The sequence below is a fragment of the Sesamum indicum genome, linkage group LG8 (assembly GCF_000512975.1).
Source record: "Sesamum indicum cultivar Zhongzhi No. 13 linkage group LG8, S_indicum_v1.0, whole genome shotgun sequence".
Taxonomy (NCBI): Eukaryota; Viridiplantae; Streptophyta; class Magnoliopsida; order Lamiales; family Pedaliaceae; genus Sesamum; species Sesamum indicum.
Window position 1 is genome coordinate 16,988,860 of NC_026152.1, and position 26,772 is coordinate 17,015,631.

Consider the following 26,772-nt stretch of genomic DNA (forward strand, 5'->3'; position numbering starts at 1 on the left):
GAATGGATGGAGCATATGATCATATGAAATAATTTATGACTATACTTGATAGTTTCATATGTAATAATTACATTGTTGGAGGGTTTTGAATACTTAGTTACCTGTGTGAAAAGAGAAGCATTTCTTTGTGAGCTGAACATTAGAGGTATCCAATGTTCTGGAAACGAGCCCACATACCGTGAATCGCAATGTGCGCAGACATAGGACCTTCTCTAATGGCTTTATGTTTCCACTTCTTCTATGCTTTTGAATTCCCTGTTTACAGTTTAAACCTCAGGCACAAGATTCGTCCTGATAATGCATACAACTTGTGGTCTGCATGAGGCTGATTTGTGCTGAAGCAATGCCGAAAAATGTGGCCTTAGGTCATTATCATTTACCTGTGCCAAACAATACATGTCTCCACTGTACCTCAGCAATGCCCATTATCATCAATTCTTACATTAACCGCACAGCACATAGACGTGCATTGCACGCTCGGGTCATATTCAGCAACTCACAGCACAATCTAAACAGCAAGATGCTTCTGAAATTGATTACAGCTTAATCTCTGAGAACATGCAAAACTTTACGCAACCAAAAACTACTTAAAACTACCATAAGGATCAAAGACTGGCGCAGAAATTGGTGGATTTGGTCCTGACTGAGAAATCCAAGACTAATCTCTGAATTAATCAGAAGAGTAAAAACCAGATTTCCATCATTATCAGATTGGTTTAGAAGTAACACTGCTTATACAAAATTGTGATTATTTTGACGAAAATGTCAAAGAAGCAGCCAAATCAGAAACACTTTTGAGTTCGTACACAAGCATTTATAATACAAGAAAATGTTGAGCGAAAATGAGAAGTAGAAACAAAAGTTTCAACTAATGAATATAATACAAGGTAATAGCTTGAGATGTGATACTGTATGGGTGCTGCACTTCAGGAGAGAGTACGCTTATTGAAAGACTCCACTGTCAGATTCGCAGTGAAGGCAGGAATTGAATTCATCTTCCGGATAAATATATCAACCTGCCAAACAGAACACTTGAGGAAAACTAAAAACTGGACATGCAACCGACAAGCGTGCAATTAACACAAGAAACCAAGAGCATTCTCATCTGATTCAAGGTAGTTTGTGCTGTTCACTTTAGAACTGCCTAGGTTAACATTGGAAATATTTGAAGAAACAATTTTTGTGGAATCTAGGTTAAGTCCGAAACCTCTTTTCTCCTTTTCTTACCCATCGCAGATGACACAAAGTTTCAAGTCTAATCTAAGAATACAATCATACAATACTATAATAGGGTGTTAAATTACAATCTTGATCTATCAATATCTTGGTATCTTTTCTACTTTAACACTCCAATAAGAGAAGGAAAAGCAGAACAAGTGAATATTCTTGCAATCCAGTTCAAAGAGCTATCCATAGAATGACACGAACCCCACTTGTAATATTATTTCTTCTTAATCCAGCATAAGTGCGTGATTAGTAAGTTATATAGTTCTGACTAGTTTGACAAAGAAGTCAGTCCAATAATTTGGAGCAAATGGCAGGCATAGGATTTGAAAAGGAGAAACAACAAAAGCAACAACTACAAAAAGATGCTTAGTTCACACCTGTCGAGATATCTCAGGCTGCAAAGTGTAGTCATTCACCTGGCATTTTGAAGAGAAACAGAAAATGCGATGTAGTTCAAGTTAAATACAAAATAAATATGCATGCAAGTGTGGAGCTCAAATTAGAGGTCTTCAAATTTCATGCATACACTTTTCAGATCATATTAAGGAAATTGCTGCACTTAATGAATATACTTATTTTGAGAGGCATAACTTCAAAGGATATATCTTCACCAGTTTGCGTCAATTCACTTCTCACTAGTTTCTGATATGGACCTCCCTTATAAAAACAAAATCGTACATCAGTTACAGGTACATCCGTCTTCCTACCAATCTTTCAAATACACTCTTAACACGCAAGCTGCCACGATGGTGCCATTGAAATACAACTCGATTTTTTCCCTGAAAGAAGTGTTTGTATTTCCACTTCCCCACAACAGTTGACACATGACAAAGGATCAAAGTGCCATATAAATTGGAACCAGATCTTAAAACTCTCCACTGAGAGAACAAACAATGACACGCTGATACAATCCCTAAACCAGGGCCCAGGTTATTGCCAAAACAGGCATACTTTCCCTGACTCCCAGACCTCCAATCAAGAGTTCAGTGTAATTACAGAAACTGGAAGGGGTTTGGTTAAGATGTGTCCATCTAAAGGGGACATCAGTTTTATTGGCCTGAAAATCAAATGATTAAATGCATGTAGAAGGAGTAGGAAAAATCTGGTACTGATATAAATCTTCCCATTTATTCTGGACCCTCAGACCAACTACCACCCCATCACCCTCAACTACCCAAAAAAAAAAAAAAGAAAAAAGAACTACTCGTGCCAGCTTACCACAATATTCGTATTCCCAGACTCATATTCAAATTGAAGCTTCTCATCATCACTTAAGGCATAAATCGAGTGGAGAGTAAACCGCGTGACAGGTATTCCATCTGGTCGCTGGTGGTCATCCATTACAATCTGAAGCATATTGACAAGATAAAAAAGAATATGGATATCAGAATATTACTGGAAGGATACTATTGCATTGTCTCTTCATGCTAAGCATGTGAATGAAACACATCATAAAGAAAAGATTGCTAAACTTTAACCAGCTGTGGGACTTTTTGAACCCTGTAATTCAAGTACTCATTGTTCTGGAGAAGCATAATAGTATTCTATTTCATTCAAACTAATCAGGAAAAACCATTTCTTCTGTAACTAAAGTCTTTTCTGCCATCTGTAATATATGATGCAATGTTGAACAAGATTTTCGGTTCCTGTGTGATTAACCAAATATGTAGAAATCACACCAACAAAATATTGTACTAGTGGTCAAATTGTAGGAGAATCCACAAATTAAAATTTCAAAGCTTAAATTGCAATGTCTCTCTCAAGCTGGAATAAGAGTGTTATATTCAGTCCCGAAAAGTGGATAGCATTGGCATGATTCACAAGGGTGAACTTGTGAGTGCAGCCAAAGTTTTGAAAATCACATTGTAACTTTTCCTTCAAAACTCGAGCAAAATTTGAATTCTCTTTTTCACGATGTCTTGTGCGTTTAAGTGGTGGAAAGGATGGGAAATGTCCAGTATTCACAACCACCTTATTAGTTCAAACGCATAGCCAAAGCCAAAAGTCTTAAATCTCATGTAAGCTCTAAACTTTACTGGTGAAGAACTTTTACCATCTTCTGATTTTGCTAGTAAGAGGGATGAAGGAAATCAAACAGTGAAAACTTGAATATAGCCAATTCTACACCATTTTGCATCTACAAATGGTAGGATTGTCAACTAAAACAGGACAGGCTTCAGAAAGATAAGCTCACCTGTAGTGAATCTATACATTGTACATAGTGACTGAAGTAGGATGCCAATCAAGTCGATTGAAACATGACTACTTAGGCTCATGCTTGGTTTGATATCATACAAGCTTCTTTTTTCAGGTTTCAATACATTTGAGCTTATTTGCTGAAAGAACAGATGTTTTAAAAATCAATATGACCTTCAAGCCGAGCCCAAAGCAGCCCATATTGTGTGTGCTATTTTTAATTTTGACAATTAATAATGCACATTTATTTAACTAATAAAAAATTAACAATCATAAATTTTTCAAAATAATCGAAATCAAATATTATCTGTACTAAAATGATAAATCATTGGACTTAAATTTACTGAGTCAAAATACCAATATATCCCTAATAAATAAAATAAAACCTAATACATGCCAACTTATAAGCATTCCAACTCTCTTTCCTGATTGATTTGAGGACTTCTTTTTTTAATTTCTACTCTCTGTCTTCCCTGAAATTTGGGAAATCTTAAATAATATAAAGCTCATTTTGAAAAATCTCAAATCAAGCTTGTAAGACTAATTGGACTCATTGACAGTCTTAGACAGGCAGGAAAGCGCAACAGTGCAAACAAGAAATGCTTTTCACAAAAAGAAAAAGAATAAATATACACAAGTATAATAAAATAAGAGACAGTTGAAAAAGATTATTCACATCCTAATTGGGGGATACTTTTATGTAGGGTCCATTGTACGATGTCTTTATTTCCCTTTAGAAGGTACAACGAAGTAAGAAGCTAAGACATAAAATATAATCAATTGAAACTTTAGAACTAAAAGAAAATTCTGGTAGGCAAATACCTTGTAACCAAAAAGTTCACAGCATGCCCTTCGGAAAACAGAGATTCTTTCTGCAAAAACTGTCTTGTATCTGCTTTATGACATCTTCCTTAGTTTCAAGCTAAAACAATGGAAATGCTATAGAAATACTGCAAAAATTATTGCCCACTCACCTCTCCTCACGTTTTTCAAGTGTTGCAATTTGCTCTTTTAACTGCTTAATTTTCCCAGCAATATAGGAGTCAACATGTGTGCCAGCATCGGCTACAAAGAATGACAATAACAACAAGAGCATATCAAGAAAAACATGAGAGAGAAGAAATATAGTGTTCATAATATATACAAAGGAATTTGACCAGATTGTAGAGCAATATTCACAAGACAAGACATGAGACTGTGGATTTCAGTGTACAAGGAACATTAAGAGAAGGAAAAGTGTCGGGCCAATCATCATACATAGATGACCAATTGCTATGCTCAGAATTTAGGCCACTTACGGACAGGAAGGTTATTTTTTCCTAAATTTTTCATGAGAGGGAGGGAGTAGCGAGGGAAGTAGGAGGAAAATGGCTCTGGCATTTCACAATCCATGTGGTCTGGAATACAATATACATTACTTTCTAAGTTGAATTTAGAACAAATAAGTTCAAACATTTTGAGCGCATCAATTGTCATCAAATTTACCACTATTTATTCAAACGACAGTACATTACTGTTTCACCTCTTAGCTCTTGTTAGTTTAACCTGCATCATCACTTGAGGTTCAAGATGCCTTTAAATACTGCTACTGCTTCCAAGGCCACTCTCAATTTCCAATTAATTTCAGAGGTGTTCAAACTATCTGCGTACTCACAAGAACTGTAAAGCAAGAAAACAAATTGTACAGGTTCGAGTCTTTGACAATTATCCATCTTACTTACATGACTGTTTTTTAAGTTCTTCAACAGCCTGCAACTTTTCCTTTGTCTTCTGCAGCTCATTTTGCAGGGCCTCTATTGTCTGTTTTGCCTCATTGTCAACTGCTAGGGTGTTAACCATCCGCAGAACTTTTGTATTAGTCGACGAAAAATCACCATGTCCCAGCTACAAAAGAAGTATAAAACTCTTTTATCAAAACGGAGATAGAAGATGAGTGCAAAATGGAATGACCACATACAATCACTTTGTATAGGAGAAAGAATTGCTTATTCTGTCACATGCCTTGCCTCAGAAATCAACTAATGAGTGAATTGCTTCTTGATGTTACCCATAGCAGAATCATACCTACTCTGAATTGTGAGTTCAGCATTACTACTCGCCCACATCATAGTGCTTAAGGGGAAAACATACTATGAAAGGAATTATGGGTGAAACCACGCCAGAAACATAAGTGGTAAGGATTAGCAGTCCAATGATGTGAAAGCTATAATCTCTTAAATTCATGTAATTAAGGGAATACACACCATGTCTGATGAGCACCAAAATGGTTGTGCAAGCTTTTACTAACTTTTTTCATGGAAAACTTCATTTTGAGTTTTGTGATGCCAGTGCAAGGGTATCAATGAGATCCTATCCTCCCCGTCACCATTTTTTTGTGGATATCTCAATTCAACAGATCTAATTATTTTATTCTACCTCAGCTCATGAATGTTTAAATCCTCATGTCATTTGTAAAAAAGCTCTAAGATAACTGTCATGTTGAACTTGACAACCACAAGTACAGCACCAGAACTTAATTCTAAGGCACAAGTGGATTCGCCTTGGCACACAAACCTTAGACTCCAACAAAGATATCTCAGAACGGAGACGATCACCTTCTCGCTCTAACATCTTTACTCGTCTTGCTTCATTGGCTAACCTTTCGTTGAGCAACATTATCTCATTCTGCTGACGGCTATTAATTTCCTTTTTCTCTAATAAACTGTTTTCTAGTTCTGTGACGTAGTTTTCCTTCTTCGCCAATGATGCTTCAAGCTCCTGTCAACATGAGATATTAATAACCAGAGAAAAGTGAGGAAAGCTTACATGACACCAGATTATAGTTAGAATGGTACTCCAACCTGAACGATAGTTCCACTGACTGATTCAGTTCCACCTTCAAGACTTGTCCGCTCTTTTAATAACTTCAAAACATTTTTTAACCGGTCTCTTTCCTCTGTAATCAAACCGAGCTACAACAGAAAAAAAGCAGCTCAAACAAATTACATATAGGACAACTAAACAAGTTGACTTTTATAGTGTTTTACTTTTGGAGGCTTTAAGCCGAAAGGATAAAAATTAACAGAACAGGCATTTTTGTTTACAATTGTTGCAGGTTCTTACTCAGAATCGGCGATTTTTCCCAAAAATTCTATCACCAGCCAATAAACAGTCTCTTCCAAAGGAACCAATTCAAGATTCAGATTGTGCTTAAGTACTAAACAATGTAAAAAATTTAGATCAAGATTATCTACTGCTTCTAGACTATTATACAGGCGACGGAATAAGTACAACAATAATGGATAAATGATGATACATTCTCCTTGCATCAGAAAACCAAAAATCAGTTTGTTAGTGCTAACCACTGATTCCAGCTGTTTGTTTTCTGCTTTATATGATTCTGCCCTCTCTTTGGCCATTGCAGCCTCAGTTTCAGCATTTTGCTTATCAAGAATTGCTGCATCAAGAGACACTTGAATTTCTTTCATGCATGCCTGGGCATCACTCGCTCTCATCATGCTATCAACCACCTCTCTGCATGAGCTCAACAAAAGAGATCAGGAGCGCCACATAAGGATAGCACAAGTATGACTGGATAGCAATCCAAGACAAGCTACAGATAAGAAGTAAAAGAAAAGATTACAAAACTATTATATACAGTTCTTTGCCAGAAAAAGACGGTTAAAAAAGTGTTACAAACAATTACATTTGTGAGCTTAATAAAATTATATCAGGAAAAATGACTCCATATTCGAAAGGTGCAACGTGATGCAACCTGCTTTCCTTGAAACAATTAAAACAATATCACTATGTTTCTTAGCTATGGAACTCTAGTGACATCATGCTGAAGCAAAATGTGACAAGATACATACTTCTGCAAAGCTGCAAATTTTGGAAGTATATCATCTGCAGATGACACACCAGGAATTTCCCTAACCACTGATTTCCATGTAGACAACTCGCCCTCCAACCTCTTCACGTTTACTTGGAGATCAGATAATTTAAGAAGATCCAACTCTGTCCTCTCCCTCCGGCTTTTTTCTTCATATAATTTTTCTTTCAATAGTTCGATGTCTTCATGAGAAGCTTTTAGTTTTCTTGCTTCACGTACTTCAGACTCCTGGTGACATATTGAGACACGTCCATACGATATGTTATATTATATCAGAAAGATGTATAGAAAATCTCAGTCATGAATCAGAAGTATGCAAGAAAGCAAAGAATGAGATGTTCCTTATAACAGGAGATATATCCCCAATTTGCTAAAGCTCGTCTTTTAGGATATGGATGCCTGACTGAAAAAGTACCTGGTATGCAGAATGATTAATGTATTCAACAAACAATGACAAGCATCACCTCCTAACCTAATACAACCTTCCATTTCATCAATATGAGTTCCTACCTTAAGGCTACAACGAAAAGGCTTATTAACAAACCATGATCAGCTAATAATGCTTGTAAGGTCTTCATAATAACATGAATAATTAAAAGAGGGTGATCAAAGGATTTATTTCCTGTCCCTTTACTAATATCCCCCTTTTTTCTTTTCTTTTTTTTTTTTTAAATTCTCATCTTCATTCTTATACCGGTTGTGTCATTGTCTTTCACAAAGTTGCTCTCCAGATTTTAATATCTAATAATGATCATAAAATGCTTACATAGTTCCGTAATTCTTCCTGCAAATGCTTCAACAACAAATTAGAGTCCTGCGAAGGAACTTCTGGAGATCTGATAGATGACTTTTTCTCCAGTTCATATTTCTCCTGCATGCACTGGTGAAGATAGACAATCGCATTATTCCACCAGAACCAAACAATTAGAGATAATTTATCTGAAGTATATGTGTAGCAAGCAGAATTACGAGTGCATATTTAAATGATAAAAACAATATTCATTAAGTGCAAACTCATGGTTCCACTTCTGTATACTGCAGACACATGATAGACCATTGCCCGTATTTGACATATACACATTTGGTTACAGAAGAAGTAGTGGTTATTTTGAAAAAAAAAAAGAGCAATGCATCTTTCACTTGTACCATAGATTTGTCGCATTAGTGAAGTACTTTCACGAGGAAATGAGGTTTTTCTGAACTTTTTAATGTCATTTTCCAAATTAATACATATTCCGCTTTGATGGAGTATTAGAACATGGACATTGTAAATGAGGAAAACTAAAGGTCTTTGTGCCCAGCTATCCAAAACAAATGAAAGCCTTTGCCATGAGCTCATCGGAGCAACTAGTCCACTGATAATGAAGGTGCATGAACACCCCCTCCACTGATGCAACCTCTGTCACTAGATATAGAAAGTAATCTAAGGCAAAATGTTCACAAATTACTACAATATCATCAACTCGAATATGGCAAATTGACCAAAAAGAATTAAAATTACAAGTAGAATTTCACCTTATCCAATCGCTTTTTAAGTTCTTCCAATTGCTCTCTCAGTAATGCTGACTCTTTTTCTGCATTTGTAGCCTTGCATTCCATTCTCTCAAGCTGAAGAGAAAATTGTTGAAGATTTAGATAACAAAATCACCATGAACACTGTTTTTATTAATTAAAATAATTAACGTACTCACATCAGCACTTATTCTGGATACTGACAGCTTTGATTCACTTCTCATTTGGAGAAGCTCATTTTGAAGACGGTTTTTTTCCCTATCTATGCTTTCTGATAGAGTACTTAGCTTTTCCTCTAAAAGACTTGCTTTTTCTTCAGCTTTAGCTGCTGAAGACTCTGCTTTTTGGCGAAGATCCATCTCCTTCTGAAACTTTACCTACAAGACAAAAGGGGCAAGATTTTGGACACACCTGACAAAACATTGAAGATAACACTACCAGAGAACAAAATAGTCTTTAAAAACTATATCTAAAAAAGTAAATAGAAAAATATAATTGAAACAAGGAGTACTCTAACTGCAGCACAAACTAACTAAGATGGAGAATTCTCACACTGAGTCACTGACAGATACACATGCATAATTTGTTAAGAAGAATGATATTACAGGCAGCAAGCAAATTCCGAACATTATACAAGGGTTGGCCTTAGATCTTCAATTCGCAAAGTTGACTCAAAAATTATCAGACATGTAAGCCATAAAATCATTAAACCACCCATGTGAGATGCAATGGTCGTATGTAGTGCTGCACAGCAAAAAGGCAAGTAAAATATGCATAATGATGCAAATTACTCAATGTATTTCAACTCCCAATGACCAACAAAAAAGCACCAACTCATTAAGAATTCTTCATATGATTTTAACTCCATGAAAGCAGAAGTGCTGACAACACATGCTCAGTCCATGTTTATGCTCCAGATTTCAACAGAACTTCATAGTGATATGTTTCTAATCATCTGGACACATGCAAGAAGGGTTCAGTCAAGGCAATTTGTAAGGTTTGGTAATGGAAATATCAGGTATTAATCTCTTGTACTAAACTGAACTAATAATATCGAAACAACAAAGTGAAATGATTCATTTGGTTTTGTTTTGGGTTCTTCCATTGGCTTTGAGTATTAACTCATGCCCAAAAATGATTTCAGACGTAATTTAAGTTTAAAATCTAGTGTGTGGGCACGGAGTGAACAAAAATTCTGATCCTCCAAATAGAAACCTACTTCAAAAAGTGGATAAAGTGGTTTGCAAAGTTCCAACTTGAACTGAAAGCAAAACTCTGCAGGTTATCCATAGAGCACTTAGATGAAACTAAGAGGTACAACTCCAGTTCTATAAAGAATATGATGGAAGTGAAAGGCGGCAAAAAGGATCACTTTAAACTTGATAAACTGAGAGAATTTGCCACAAAAAATTACTACAACAGAGGAGGGGAGTGGACACAAGAAGGGGAGCCCCCAAGCCCTGATGTACATGTTTTTCACTATTTATGGCCTGGAAACTAGAGTATGAAGCCATGGATATGTTTTTCCAAAAGAATCTCCATCTCATAAACAATGTCCACTAAACTTAAGGTTTCAAGATTGGTTCCTGGTGGTCCATATCTAAAAAACAGATCAATTTTACGAAATTCTATGAGGTTCACTCAAACCCTCCTGACCACCATTTTTTACAATCTTATGATTTATCAAGCATGATTATATCAATTGAATTTCCAAAAAGTTCAAGTTCATGCCCACCCTATCTAGACATGCCATGCATGCCGCGTTAAACAAGCTTCATAACATGAGACCATATGCTACATTACTGTACCCATATCAAATGCCCCAGATAAAGAAAATCCAAATAATAGACGAAGAAAAATTACTGACCTCAAGTTCACTAAAGGAATGTATTTGTTTTCTGAGTTGTTCCTGCGAAAAATCAACCTCCTTTCTTAGTTGCTCTTGCAACATCTGTTCACGTCCTTTAGCCGCAGCCAATTCTTGCTCTGCATTGAAGAATTTTTCTCGAAATTTCTTGCGCTCAGCTTCTGTCGAAGTAACAGTTATGTTATGCTACAGCTTAGTATCAAGTTATAATCTTTGGAAAACTGCAATGTAAGGGTACACACTTCTCTTTGAAATGCAAAGATTAAATAAAGGTGTGGGAAGGGGCAATTTGAGTCCAGAGATTTGTCTATCTATTCATCTGTATTTATCATCTAAGAAGTAGCAACAAATGAGTGATTTTCATGAAAGCACTCCTTAGTCCAGAAAAAAAAATATCATAATAAAAGACAAAAATAAAGTAACTAAAAAAAGTTGACAATTCCTAATGTTTAAAGAAAGTACTGCAGGTACAAAAGCTTGTGAAGGAACAAGGAATTTGCATGGCAGAGGAAAGTGCAACGCCACACTCCTCCAACTATGGAGGATTTGGGACAGGTAAAATTTCGAGCTTTTGTAAGCCCATTGACAAGGAAAACACAAACAAATTGCCTGCACTAATCGGCAGCTTTCCAACAAGAATCTCAAGGAGCACTATCGAGTATCAGGTACTACTTGAAGCATTCTGATCCCCCCCGGCCTTCCCCCCAAAAGAAAAGGATGGACTATATTAATAGAGATCAACATTTGGAAGACACTGGAGAATAGAAGAGCTAAAGACATAAAGAGAGCTGGAGAAGCAAATTCACTGTAGGATATTTGCATAGCTTAGTTATTATTGACATTTGCAATAGCATAGCTCTTTTATAGAAATTCCACGTCATGGAGTTTGGCTAATAAGATCAATTGATTAACTCAAAGCTCAAATGACTATCTCCTCAGCAACCTGAATAATACAAGGCCATGGACTGTAACCATAAGATATGAACTTATTAAATCAGAAGAGTAAGATATTGCCTACCTAAAACCAGAATATACAACGGGTTCCTTTGATCCTTGGTGTCAATATAGTAGAGGTGACAAGATATTCACACCCATAAACTACTACAGAAGCTTTGGCAGAATAAGTCAAGATGCTGCATGAACATTTAGCTTAGCTAGTCACACTATCAGTTCTAGCACACCCAAAATCCTAACAATGGCAGATCATAACTAGACCGTATAAGACAAGCTAAGTATACAAACACCACATTTCTCCCCGCTCTAAGTTAATGGCAACTCAATGCAGAGAGCCAAAGACCAATTGTTGATCATAAACATGACAATGAGGAGCAGAATCTAGAAAGTTGCTCCTCCTTAGAGAAACCTAAGCGACAAACCTACTACAAGTTCTATTAGCGACAAACCTACTACAACTTCTATTTATTTCAAACCGGCTCTTGGTTTTGACTTAAGTGTCAAAGCCCCTTTGCAGTTTGCTACTAACTAAAAGGACTCCTGATTAGTAATCATAATTTCTCTTCTTACCTCTGGAAAGGTTACTCTGTTCTTTGTTTTTGATAATGCAGAATGTTGAAAGAAAACCCATGCTCCTCCTTACAGAAACCCAAGCGACAAACCTACTACAACTTCTATTTATTTCAAACCGGCTCTTGGTTTTGACTTAAGTGTCAAAGCCCCTTTGCAGTTTGCTACTAACTAAAAGGATCCCTTATTAGTAATCATAATTTCTCCTGCAGCATAATCCACCTATACTCTTTCTACTACATTCTGCATTATCAAAAACAAAGAACAGAGTAACTTTTCCAAAGGTAAGAAGAAACTAAGTAATGTCTTGATTAAAAGTTACAAGTAACCAACTGAGCCATAAGGTCACAATGACTCTCCTGCAGTTGAATGTCATTGAACAATTAGTAACATAGTTTGTTGGGAAAAAGTAGAGAAAGGTTAATTAAAAACTCGAGTACTCTTATACGTGCTTTGAATGTCTCCATGGCATCATAATCATTAGCAAAATCTTACCAGCATTAGATAAATCTTCATTCAGTGCTCCAAATTTAGATTGGTAATCATGAACTTGCTTTTCTGCACTGCTTAGAGCATCAAAGAACTCTGATTTCACCTACAAAAGCAAGTTTTTTATCAGCCATGGAAATGTTGACCAAAGTTTGGAGATTACAAGCATCAAGAAGAGAACATAGAAGAACCACACTAGGAAATATATGATGATCACTGGAACATATCATACAACTAAAACAACCTCAACGATGAAGTCAATCAATTTGTTTCCATTTTCTAGGGAAAATTGATAGCGGATGTTGAAATTGAGGAAAACTTAAAATTTTCGTAGGATGGATATTACAAAATCAGAAACCATTCTGCAGGACAAACCATAGAAATCTGCCACAACTTGTATCTTTTTCTTTAAGTCACGAACTCAAATAAAAAAAAATTCTCTGGACACAAAGTTGTCTGACACTGACTCACATGCATGTACCCTACTCCATGTGACGAGTTGATAGTAGATTAAATTTGTATCAGAACAGTCGCGCATAGTACCTGAGACCAAATTCTATAAGAGACGACGAACTATTTGGCATATGTTAGATCCCTCGATCAGGGGGGTTAAATCAATAGGCTTTACTTCATATTATAATAGTTCAGCAAAATTATAATTCACAGAATCGTTCCATATATTTGGAATCATCATTGTGATATTCTACTACCAATCCAGAAGTGATTACTCTCTTAAATTGGAGAAATTATAATTCAGAATCATGTCATGCTTCCATTGGATGATAAAACCCCTTCGTGATCACAGTGGATTACTGCTGTATTTAAGCTTATGTAGAACTAATGTCAGGTGTAACATAAGAATGAAACACGTCCAGCAATACTGCATAAAATATAGAAATCTGTAGTTAATGAATTAGTAGACAGCCTGCAGCATTGCCAAACATCCTTATGGCATATACTCAAGCCTTCTTTTACATTTTAGGCATGGTCAATTTGTTAAAAAGTACATGGCCATCAGAAGGTAAGATTTGAAAATATGATTTGAAGCGACAATTAGAAATGTGAACAGCATACTGTAAAGTGCTCTAAGCACTAGAAATGTCAACTAAGATACTTTAAAGTGACTCGGTGGTAGCAAAAGTATGAACTAAGACACTCTAAAGCGGTCAAGTGGCACTACCAATGTCAACTGAGGTGATCTAAAGAGACAGGTATCACTAGAAATGTCAAAGAGGATACTCTGAAGTAGCCAGTTCCCTGCAACTAACTCTCTGCTTTAGAATCGAGTGTAGGTCAGCATGAAGCTGATTAACAGACGAAATCTCAAAACTTGATCTTAAACTAAGCTAATTTTACTAGCCCATGGATGTTCCAAGCTAAACTCATGAAGTATTAGATGGAGCAACCCATTTGGTTATAAACCATGATACATTTATATCTCAACTGATGTGAGAGGAAGCTTCATAACATCAAACAGAAGACAGGGGCAGGGGCAGAAGAGGACCAAAGCGCAACCAACAACAGCTACAAGAGATTAGACTCTAACCAGGACTAGCGTGTTACTTAGCTCTAACATCAGCTAAAGGAAAACATTTTACTTAACCCTTCCAAAACTTTTTAATCACCTTTATAGTATTGATCAAGGTTCATGTTCTAAAGTTCCCTTCCACCTGACTCGCACCATCAATGAGCTCTAAAGCAATTAGTGAATTCATTCCCAGAACAAAAAAGGAACAATAGATTCATCAGCAGACATCCAAAAGACCAGGAAATGAAGAAGTGTTCAATAAATCAAAAAGTGAGCAATTGAAGTGGAAAATGCAACTAAAGCACACCATCTGACGGCATTGGTAAGTGCAGAGCATTTGGTCAGAGGTGATGGGAATTGAATGGTCATGAGAATATTCCGGCACCGGCAGATCCTCGTAAACCAGTAGCTCTCTATTGGAACTTGGGCTCTGCGCATTATTGTTGTTAATATCTTCCGGCGGCTGCGAATCCGCCCTTCTCTTCCTCGGCGGCGGTGTTCGTAGAATCATCTTTACCTTTTCTTCTTAATTTGTCAACCTCTTCCTGTATCTAATTAAGAGAGAGCACATGGAAAAGCTAGGGTTTCAATTTGTTCGGTGGAAGAAAGAGGGATGAAGAAGTTTTTGAAAAGGAACGCGCCAAGAAGTATTTGTCTACCATCTGCCTTCTTCCAATCTTTCCAATATTTTATAATATTTATCGTTAAAAAAATACTTATAATATAATTTCTTTACAAAAACATATAATAAATAATAATAATTATTATTATTATTATTTATTCCCAATAATATAAAACAAAAATCTATTTCTTTTCATATACTAAATTTAGAAATTACTAATCACCAAATTTCTTTTTCTTGTAAACGGTTCTTTTATTTTTTTCAACTTTTCATATTGTGCACATTCCACGTGAATTTTATTTTTCTAACAATACATATATATATAAGTTTAATATTTATTTTAATGATTATTAATTTTTAATTCGCAAAAATGAACAATGGCACATAAAAAATGGACAGTTTATTAGCAAGTAAGAATCTGGTACAAAATGCCAACGATAATTTGATTTGAAAATATACACTACATTAATTTCAATCGTGATGTATATCAATAATTACATAATTGAAATTTTAATATTGTACAAACATAAATTTAAGTACATATGTGCTTGAATTACATTATTTTGAATTTACAGTTTAAAAATAAAAGAAATCCTAACTTTTATTAGTGTTTTTTTTATATATATACTAACAATCGAGACACATTGTACTTATGTGCGTATAATAGATAAAGATAAAATATATAAATCAATACATCATATTTAAATAAAATAAAAAAATAAACTTATAAGAGATATTACCGACAGTAGAAAAATTAGGTATCGCAGTGTCACGAACCACTTTCTATAAATGAAAAATGCGTTTTCTTTTGTATATTAGTATATATAATCATATACACATTCATGAAAAATTATAATCTATACTAATATAAAAAAAAAGGGCTTCATATTCACAAATGAGAGTTAATGACACTGCCGCATCAATTTTTTATAAAGTCAATAATGCCCTTCAACTAATAAAATAACTAAAAATTAGTTTTTTAATATAATATAATGATTTATATATTTTGCTTTTATTTATTATATATTTTAAAATATAAAAAATTATTTAGTATATGCATGCAAAAACAACTTATCGCGATGATAAATTGAAATAAAAAATAAACTCATGTGATAAAATAAATACCCTATACTATAATTTATGTTTTTTATTTAAATTTTGGAACAACTACTTGAGACTATAATTGACATGTTGAATATCACATCACAAGCAACAATCTGCCCCAAGTTGCACTACTCAAATATAGCTGAAAAAGGGCCAAATCAGGCCAAGCATGTACGCCTCACTTGCTTTTAATTAATATGTATATTTTAATATTCATTATAAGACAATATTTGGAACTCTTAATTACATACATTATATTAAATTTCATTTAAACTAGATTATTTTTTCATGCAATTTAAAAAAAAAAAACAAAAAGTTACAAAACGGGTTAGAAGCGAAAATTTCAAACTACAAGCGACGCATGATTCAACATTAGGACGTCACAAGTTACATAACTGAAAACATAAATCAGATAGATATCAATTTAAATTGATTGATACAAAATTTTTACGACTTTATTTATATTTAAAATATTAATCAGTCAAATTTAAATGTTGTTTTTTTATCTCAACAAGTCTTGAAATCAAATTGATCCTATCAAGGTGGGAAATGTTGTAAATTGATAAATTTTTAATAGTTAACTTGACAGTAATTTGTTTTGATATATCAATGATGCGTACAATGAATAAAGAAAAAATAAATAGCACAAAGGCCAAAGGGGGAAATTGCAATTCCCCAAGCGTTGAAATTAACTAATCGCTTTCCGCGCGTGGACGCTGGACGGCAAACCTGTACCCATTTCAGGGCACGCTTTTCACCCCTGTCCACCCCACACCACCTCATTACTATTTTGTAATTATATTAATATTTTAATAAATTTCACTGAAATACGAAAGATAATAATAAAATAATAAATTGTAATATAAATAAAAATAAATAATCATACATCTGATGTGCCTTAAATATATTATCTCGTCTTTGTTCATAAAATATCAATATTAACATTTAAAATAAGACATCGATATTGGTGTTGGAATTTTTCTGTTACCGTATTTTTCTCACAGTATTTCATTTACAATGGTAAGAAATATATATTAGAAAAGCACAATAAATAATAAAATACAATAATTGCTAGTTACAAAAAATAAATAATTATCATCCTTAATAAACTTTCACAGAAGAATGAAATTGGAATATTTTGAGAATAGGTTTAAATAATAAATGCAAGTATTCATGATTTTCAGATTTATTGCTGTATTATGTTTTCTAAAGTATATTATTTGGGACATGAAAAAATAAATTATTTATTTAAACTAGTCATACTGTTTTACAAACAATATTATAAAAAGTTACATAAAAAATTTACTCAAAAATTTCGTATTGAATCAAATTAAATGAATATATTGATAATCTAAACTAATATAAAAAAATAATATTTTTCATTCATAAACGAGGTTTTGTGATATTGGCCCCCAACTTTTGTGTGTCTGACAATAATACCCCATAATTAATATTTTTTTTTAGATATGAAGTATTGATTTATATACATGTAGGAAGGCTCATGCCACGATGACTGCAGTCACACTATTATAAAATAAAATCTTTTGTTATATTAATTTTTGCATACTCAAATTTATCATTTATTTTATTTTTTCCTTAAACAAATTTGATCAAAATAGTAATTTATATTTTTTAATAATATTATAATTATATTTTTTTTATTTCACACACTATTCCACATTTTTTTTCACCTTACTTATTTTTTCCTCACAAGCTTTCATATTTTTAACAAATTCCATAATTATAATTTATTTTTTATGTCTTTTACATCACTCTATATATATATATATTTTAATGGTCTTTTTATTTATTGTTCCTTTACACCATCATTATTCTTTTAATATATTTTTATTTCACAACTCAATTAATTTTTATAAAATCGTCGAGATCGCGTGCGGCATAACTATTTGAGTGAAAGAAAATATAATAGAAATTTAATATAAATGAAACAGTGTATGTCATTAGCATTATATGATTGTGGGAATCACGAAAAAAAAAAAAGAAATTAAAAATAAATGGGCGTAGGGTGTGCCCATTAGCGGGCACGCTATAAAGGTATGTCTACACAAACACGACCATTAATTCTCCCATACTCACTTGGACTTCATATATTCATTATTCTCTATATTAGACTCCAACATTTCTCCAAAAAGTCCATAAAATCAAATGAATTGGATATATATATAATAATTCTAGAGAGAGAAAATGGGGAACCTCTGTCGGCTTCAACCAGGCATAGAACATCCATCTATCCATCCCCATCTTTTCTCTCTCTCTTCTCCATAGTATTTTCACCTTTTTTTTTTTGTAAATTGTTTTTCGCTTGGAAGGAAAATCAGTGATTTATTTGTAGTAGGGGAAATAGCTGGTAATCCGGAGCTGAGATTTGGGTTTGAGCTGATTGCTGGACAGCAAGTGTAGTGGTGGAGAAGCTTGTGGCTGTGATTGGAGATTGGAGGTTGAGTATGGGAACGCCGGTTTTTTCTAGGGTTTGGATTGTGCGTATCAAAATCGCGGTGGAGAACGCGGTGTTTTGTTTGGTATGTGCTTGGATTCTTTGTTTAGTGTTGGATTTTGGTTTTCTTTGGTTTAATTTTGTCCGTACACTCGGCTCCGTACCGTATACATACTTAAAATAAATGAAGTATCTAAGAGCATGCTTGGAAATGTTCCCGCGGTATAAAATGAGCGTTAAGAGGTCCGTACCGTTTGCAGTACTGCTTTGGATCTCTTTATAGTATGTTTTTTTAGTTTGATCTATGAATTTCTGCGGTGTTAGTCATAATTATTGGACTGATTTTGACCTGCTTAAGTGAAGAGTTTGATGGTTCTTTCTGTTGTCGTAGTGAAGAAGTAGATTTTATCTGTTGTGGTGGAGTACCCATCATGTACCTTTCTTATGTGTTTTTTGTTGAAGCGTTCAGAAAAGAGGTAGTCTATGTACTTTTGCACCTACATCCGCTAATTATTTTGGTGTGGACTTGCATGTGATATCTCTAGATTGATGCATCTGCTGGTTAAGAATTATTCTTCCCCGGTGATTTCATTTGTCTCTAGCATTATTCTTCTTCAGGGTCCAGTATCGCTTACGTTCTACTTGGGTTAATCGTGTGATTAGTTTATGAGGTTAGTTTGGAATCATTAGGAAAAAGTTGGCTGATTTTACTTTAGAAAGCTATCCAGAACTTAGGGGTACAAAAACAAGCTGTGTATAACCCGTTTGAAAGGTTCACTCCTTACATGTGATTTTTGTGTGACAAAGTGTGGCTACAGACAACTTTTTTGCTGTATTCCAGACCAAAAGCATGAGGGTGGTGTTGTACCCAAGAGCTTTGTTATTTGAATTTTGGATTACTTTCTGTTTATAATTTTCAAGAACAGAGATAATGTCAGATTTATTAACTAACATACTCATATCATTCAGCATTAGCGAGTTTAGCATCAGTGAGCGGGAGAAGGCACCGAAAGCTGGACATTGGTGTTGCAGTGGAGTTTGAGTTGGGTTTCTCATGGCACACCTTGCTGCAAATCATTTTGGTGGTGGTCCACCCCCAGGTACCACTAATTGATTTTGAGACTTTCTATTCATTGTGAAATTGACTCATGTAGGTGGTAGTTTTTCTATCCATGTTATGCCACAAAAGAAGGTTCTATTTGCTTTGTTGTATATACAAGCATACAACCACGTCTTTCTGGTTGACTTTATTCTTTTATTTTCAACCTGCTTCTTGGTGTATAAAAGTCCAAACTTGGTGCTGGCTTTTCCTATCAGGAATTGTGGTGAAGCTGATTATTGATTCCTCATAAATCGTTCTTATGCTGAAATCTACATTTTTGTCAGGAAGAGCTTCACTGTTCTTTTATTGCCTGTAAGTGGTATGATGGTCATATCAATTGAGGGTAGTGTAGTTGCTCATAAATATGAACCAAGTGCTGTTCCAGGGACTATGTTTGTGAGGATAGGGGTGGAAGACTTCAAATTGTCTGTAAACTGTAGAAATCTACTAGTGGATATATTATTTTGACTTTGATATATGCTGTTCCCCTATCGATGGAAAGACGTTCTCCTCAAATTTCCTTAGAAAGAAATTTAGCCATAAGAATAAACTCTTTGTTTCTAACAATTTGTTAATGTATCTAAACTTTTTTGCTGTTGCTTATTCTTGATCGTTTGGATCTACCATGGGTGTATTATTTGCCTGGGTTTTTGTCACAGGGGCCTTGAATGATGCTTTGTATAAAGAACTTTGGCATGCTTGTGCTGGGCCCCTTGTTACTGTTCCACGTGAAGGGGAACGAGTTTATTACTTTCCGCAAGGTCACATGGAACAGGTTTGACCATTTCTCTTCATATTTATCACTTTATTCTTTGAATGAAATACTTCAGTTTTCACTATAAATACATAGATGGGGTTCCAAAATATCTCTTCTTTTCCTGATACTTTGGTTTCTTCTCATATTTTACCTTTTCTCCCCCAATTTCTATTTCTTCCTTGCTCAGGGGAATTTTATCAACTGCATAGAAGAGATGATTTTTGAGACACTTTTTATATAAAATATATGTATATATATATATATATTTGTTACTTCATTATTTTCAAGTTCTTAGCGGATTTCATGGATGTTTAGTGCTCTTTCTACATTGGATGTTATTTTTGTAACTTCAAGATCATCTGATCTGTATATTGCGATCTTACTTTTGGTGTAGCCAATTCTAAATTTTAACTTATTATGTTACCTGCCTTCTAGCTCGAAGCATCTACACATCAGGGATTAGATCAGCAACTCCCTTCATTTAACTTACCCAGTAAAATACTTTGCAACGTGATGCATGTTCATCTTCGGGTAAGGTTCCTTTAAACTTTTATCCAAGCAAGTGACTTTGTTTTTTAGGTGGCTTTATCATGCCGGAAACTTCAACATATTCCACATTGTAAATTTTCATTAACTTGGTCATTTTATATTTCAGGCGGAACCAGACACGGATGAGGTGTATGCACAAATAACATTGATTCCTGAACAAGACGTAAATTCCGTTCTCTAATCTACCACCTGTAAACTTGTTAGGTATTCATTTGGTCTGAACAGTGGGCAATCTTGAAGCAAGTTCTGTTGTGTCCTTCTCCCATAATGGTCTTATTGGTGGTATTTTGGCGAGCATATTTCTTGATTTAGTGGGGAATTAGACATATCCGAGTTTGTAACAGTATGTATGGAATAAGTTCTGGGTGTTATCAATTTCAAATTGAGTTCCGCCGAGGCTAGAGGTGGGGCAAATGGATTTTGTTCTGTTTTTCTCTGAAGACAGGACATTTAAATTATTTAGTTATTGTGTTAATCTGCATATTCTCTTTCTCATGAGGGCCATATGAATGTCAGAACCCTTTCGTAATTCAAGTTTGTTGTGATCCAACGAAGATAAACCAGGAGTAATAAACAACTTATTATGTTGTTTGTGATCACGACATGTTAGGTTGGGTTGGTTCCTTCTAGCATGAGCTGTAATCTTAATTGTGAATCCTTGATTATTAACACTGAGGCTCATTATTCTTATCTATTTGTTGGATTAGCAAAGTGAGGTCACAAGTCCGGATCCTCCTCTGCCAGAGCCTGAAAGGTGCACTGTCCATTCATTTTGCAAGACTCTTACTGCTTCTGATACCAGCACCCATGGGGGGTTCTCGGTTTTACGAAGGCATGCTGATGATTGTCTACCTCCATTGGTAAGAGTCTTGGGATCTTTGTGTGCTTTCCTGCCACTTTCCGCTTTCTCTCTACTCATCATGGTTTAACCTTATTGACATGTTGCAGGACATGTCTCAACAACCACCCTGGCAGGAATTGGTAGCGTCTGACCTTCATGGCAATGAATGGCACTTCCGCCACATTTTCCGAGGTTTGGAGTACTGGTCAAGACATGGCCCTGATACTGCAATCACGAAATATAGGATAAATCTGTGCTACTCCTCCCCCCCCCCCCCCCCCCCCCCCCCCCGGGGCTCCAAAAAAAAAATTAAAATAAATCCCCCAAGATAAAAAAGAAAAAATAAGAAAGACATAGAAAATGGCGATGACATGTCAGCCTCAGGAAAATAACGGTCCTGGTGAGTGAATCATGAATATTCTAGTACAAGGTACACTATGGCCCTTTAACTTAACGGCATTTGCTTGCCCAGTTGCTTCTGATTTGACTTCTTCTTTTGGCGATAGACCATATCCACACCCTTAGGGGAGGAATTCTTCTCCCACTTGTCACCCTTCCTTGTTGTGGGCGGCATTGCGCGAGGGCGTTTGACGCGCTGCACCAGCTTTTCTTTACCCACCCTCTGACCCGTGAATCTCCCCTTCAGATCTTACCACTGAACTCCCTCTTCGAAACCTTTTCCGATTCGACGGAATGGTAGTTTTCAATATCGTTTGAGTAGGTGAGAAGTATCAGGCTTTCACCCGATTTGTTATGGATTGGATGATGGAAAGACCAGCAAGTAGAGTCTTGCCTAGATTGAACATGCAACTTATGCTCCTCTTGCTGATGCTCACATTAACCATTGAAGAGTCTTTGAGCTGCATGTAGATATTTTCTTTAAGTAATCTACGCTTTTATGGCTGAAACATCTTCAGATATGTGCTTCTTTTTGGGATGAATGGTTTTTCAAACGAAAACAGCACTTCCTTCTGGTTACTAAGCTGTTGAATTATAGTGCTGGTCATTATTATGCCTTTATTGCGTTAGATGCCTTTGGCATGAATCCTATTTCACATCGATGCTGATCGACATCATTGTTCAGGCCAACCAAGGCGCCACTTACTGACCACTGGCTGGAGTGTGTTTGTTAGTGCCAAAAAGTTAGTTGCAGGAGATGCTTTTATTTTCCTAAGGTAAGTTTATATGAACCTAATACCCGCCAACTTTTTCATACTTTGTACTGCCCAAAGTCACAATCTTTTTCCTTTGTTTTGGCAGAGGAGAAAATGGGGAACTTCGAGTTGGTGTGCGGAGGCTCATGAGACAACTAAATAATATGCCATCTTCTGTCATTTCGAGTCACAGCATGCATCTGGGGGTCCTGGCTACTGCATCACATGCCATCTCCACTAGGACCCTGTTTTCAGTTTTTTATAAACCACGGTTGTTTGCTCTTACTTCTGTGTATTTTATAACTATTGAATGATTAACACAGCCATTCTTCCTGTTACCATTGGTATAATAAGTACAATCTACTTTTTCTGTTATAAGTCTGACTTGGTGATAGATTGAACCAACTTCTGTGCACGGATAGTGTGTTACTCCATATGCTTTCTATTTCTGGTGGATATTATAGTGTTCAGCCTTATTTTGCCTTATGAGTGGAAGTTTAGAGAAGATTGTATGGTGTGCTTGACAAATGTCCTTTTCCCTTTGCCACCCAGCTTGTCGGCTTTTTACCAATATTTTGCGCCCTGAATCTGGCTTTTCTATTGTATGCTTATACCACTCTTATGGTTGTTGCTTGGCGTAATTAGTTTATTAAACTGCAACCATTTACCCACAGAACTAGTCGATCGGAATTCATTGTAAGTCTGAACAAGTATCTTGAAGCTCAAAATCACAAGCTTTCAGTTGGGATGAGGTTTAAGATGAGATTTGAAGGTGAAGAGGTTCCTGAAAGAAGGTATATGCATTATCAACATTCTTCTTGTATGACGAGAATATTTAGAAGTAATTTCTTTGGAAAGGATTTCAGCAAAAGTAATCATTATTACATGCTAATACAGGTTCAGTGGGACGATTGTTGGTTTTGTGAATAATGCTTCCTCTCGGTGGCCTGATTCTGAATGGAGATCTTTGAAGGTAATTATGCCACGTTCATTGCTTGTTGGTATGTCCATGCTTGATTCTGACCCTTGCAAGCTGAAGATAGCATCTTGTTTGAAGATGATGATCAAATTTTCTTTTCGCTTTACATGTGGAAATACAAATGAAATTTTGTTGGCCACAAAGGAAATTTTGTATGTGGAGAAGCACAAAAATGAACTCATGACGAAGAAGTACTCCATTTGAGTGATCATAATCATCTTAGCTTATCACTCATTCAATGTGTCCTTCCAGGTCCAGTGGGATGAACCTTCCCCAATATTGCGTCCTGATACTGTTTCACCATGGGAAATAGAACCACTAGTTGCAGCAACTCCTCCAAACTCACAGAATCAACAAAGGAATAAGCGGGCACGGCCACCTGCTCTGCCTTCGCCAATGCAGGATCTATCTTCACTTGGTATTGCCCTATTCTCTGATGATGTTCATCAGCTATCCATTTTGCCTAGCTTTTTATAAATATGTACTTGGTCATGCTAGGTATGTGGAAATCACCTGCTGACTCCCCTTCAGCATTCCCCTATCACGATCCATCACGTGTTCGTGACCTATATCAATCACCTAAGCTCAGTTCCGGCACCAGAGTCAGCTCTATGAGTTATAACGAGAATTTGTTGCCTGTTTCAAGCAATTCCGTGTACCAGCCTAATCAAATAGAAACTGCTGCAGAGTCATTTACCCCTGTCAGTGAAAAGAGACAAGCAAATGGCTGCAGGCTGTTTGGAATCGAGTTGCTTGACCACTCAACAGTTGAGGACACCTCACCGGTGGTACACCCCGGCGCAGCTATTGAGGATTCTCATATTCCTCTAGATGCTGAATCTGAACATTCTGAGCCATCGAATCGTAATCCATCTGATGTTCCCTCAGTCAGTTGTGGTCCTGATAAGTCGTGCCTGAGATCCCCCCATGAGCCACACAGCAGGCAAATCCGGAGCTGCACCAAGGTAATTTCAGCATAGTACTGCTTTCGTAAAAAAATTCTAGATGCAAGAACGAAAATGGGATCTAACTTAGAATGCAAATTTAAGTGAGTATTTAATTCAATGCCACCCGTGTGAGAGGTGGTATCAGACTGGGGACTGTTGCGCTTATTGGTATTGTGAATCCCTGCTGGGATCTTTATGAGAGATTCGTTCCACCAAAAACAATTTGTTTGGTTTTGTTTGCTGTTATCCTTATCTGTCAACTTTATTCATTTAGGTTCACATGCAAGGCATTGCTGTTGGGAGAGCAGTAGATCTGACCAGGTTTGATTGCTATGAGGATCTACTCAGGAAGCTGGAAGAGATGTTTGAAATTGTGGGGGAACTCTCTGGGTCAACAAAGAAATGGCAGGTTGTCTACACCGATGATGAGGATGACATGATGATGGTTGGAGATGATCCATGGCAGTTAAGTCGAATCTACTGATTATTGTGTCTTTCTATTAATGTAGCTTTACTTCCTAGATCTGTATTTGTTTTGCATAAGGTATTAATACTCGCTGTGCAATTGCAGTAGGTTATGAAAAGTTCCAGTTGTTAGGATCTTTTTTGCTGTTTTGAGTTACTTTACTCTATTCCTTCACCTCAAAGATTTTTTCTGTGGAAGAAACCATGCTGAATACATACTTGGCCTATTACTTCTCCAGATAGGCTGTGCTTTTAGCATTACTCAGCCTTCTCAGGCTTTTAGAGCTACGCATATCATTTGCTGATATCCATTCTTGTTTAAACTCCAATTGTTGCTCCTTTGTATGACTTAAGTTTAGGAAAAAGTTTGATCTCAATGCATGGGCTCTGACTTTTTGTTACCTCATCTGCTAGTCATTGCTTTTGCTTGGCGTAGATGACAATGATATTTTCTTTTCCTGTGTGAGTGACTATATGGATATGCTTCTAAAATTTTCATATTTGTCATGTGATTTTGATCAATATTTTCAGTGAATTTTGCACCATGGTGAAGAAGATATACATCTATACAGCAGAGGAAGCTAAGATGCTCTCGCCCAAGATAAAGCTTCCTCTGGCAGAAGTCAAATCTGGCAAGCTTCTTTCAGAAGCTGCTGTTGGTACCGAAGAACTATCCTCGACTGTGGGGTCTGGCTACTGATGCAGTCCTGCTTATATATTTAAGCTGCAATATATTCAACGTGCTCCGGGAAAGTCTATGAGGAATGAAGAGGAAGCCAACAATTCGACAATTGACTTCCTATTTTGTTTTTAGCAACCAAGAGATGCCTTGCGTGTGACGTATTGCCCATGCTGGCAACGATATTCTGGCGAGACAAATGGCGGTTTATGTTCACGTGCAACATCTGAGAGCGGTGCCAGAAGGATAAGGATTCCGTTGTAGATGGTGTAGCATTATCCTTACTATTTGTGCTTGTGGGGGGCAATTTATGATGCTTTCTTGTTTGAATGCCAGTTAGGCTGAAGAGAGATGTTATGTTGCGTTTTTGTTTTTGGGTACAAAAGTTTATTAATGTAATGAAGGTTTTTGTATATAAAGTTATATGGCCTTTGTTCCGTGCTCATCATACTTGTAGACTCTCTTTAGTGTGTGGATGATGAGTTCTGATTGATCACTCACTCTGGTGTGCGGGATTTTTCGCTCAACGTATTGGGGTAAAATAGTTTTGCATTATTGAATCAACATAAATTCTGCATAAGGTCATTATTATCTGAAGATATTAAAGGCCCTTTTATTGTGTTGTGTGATGTGTGGTGTGTGTGAAGATATTGAAGGCCCTTTATTATTGTAAGTCCTTCCGTTAGGTAACATTTCTACTCTTATTTATTAAGGATAATTACATTATCCTAACGTGAAGTTCGGTGCAATTATACGTATGTTTCTTATAATTTATTTTCGTCTAATAAATAAATTCTCTGAGTTTATTAATATTATATAAAAAAAATTGAATAAAAATTAATATTTACTTGTGATCGACTTATTAAAAGTCAAATAATTTTTCTGAATTAAATTATTTTTATAA

General features: G+C 35.8%; 2 protein-coding genes across 3 annotated transcripts; one reads left to right on the forward strand and one right to left on the reverse strand.

Annotated features, from left to right (window-relative positions):
* LOC105169055 (mitotic spindle checkpoint protein MAD1) lies at positions 746–14,888 on the reverse strand. 2 transcript variants are annotated; one of them, XM_011089320.2, is made up of 16 exons: positions 14,522–14,888; positions 12,693–12,792; positions 10,674–10,834; positions 8,986–9,183; positions 8,810–8,902; positions 8,061–8,174; positions 7,275–7,522; positions 6,765–6,936; positions 6,264–6,374; positions 5,977–6,180; positions 5,145–5,307; positions 4,398–4,488; positions 4,246–4,315; positions 2,446–2,574; positions 1,605–1,643; positions 746–1,016 (listed from the first exon to the last, which is right to left on the reverse strand). In XM_011089320.2, exons 1-16 carry the CDS (start codon positions 14,723–14,725, stop codon positions 927–929), a joined length of 2,187 nt encoding a protein of 728 aa, XP_011087622.1. In that variant the 5' UTR covers positions 14,726–14,888; the 3' UTR covers positions 746–926. The 2 variants fall into 2 exon arrangements, 1 of the variants encoding a protein (XP_011087622.1); XR_002287730.1 differs by lacking the exon at positions 746–1,016 and adding an exon at positions 3,422–3,563.
* On the forward strand, positions 18,091–26,311 carry LOC105169057 (auxin response factor 1). The gene is made up of 15 exons (XM_011089324.2): positions 18,091–18,480; positions 19,365–19,495; positions 20,157–20,272; positions 20,690–20,785; positions 20,910–20,966; positions 21,511–21,663; positions 21,752–21,836; positions 22,729–22,819; positions 22,905–23,069; positions 23,473–23,592; positions 23,696–23,771; positions 24,030–24,195; positions 24,276–24,742; positions 24,999–25,189; positions 25,721–26,311. The coding sequence occupies exons 2-15, from the start codon at positions 19,450–19,452 to the stop codon at positions 25,887–25,889; spliced, it is 1,998 nt and encodes a 665-aa protein (XP_011087626.1). The 5' UTR covers positions 18,091–18,480; positions 19,365–19,449; the 3' UTR covers positions 25,890–26,311.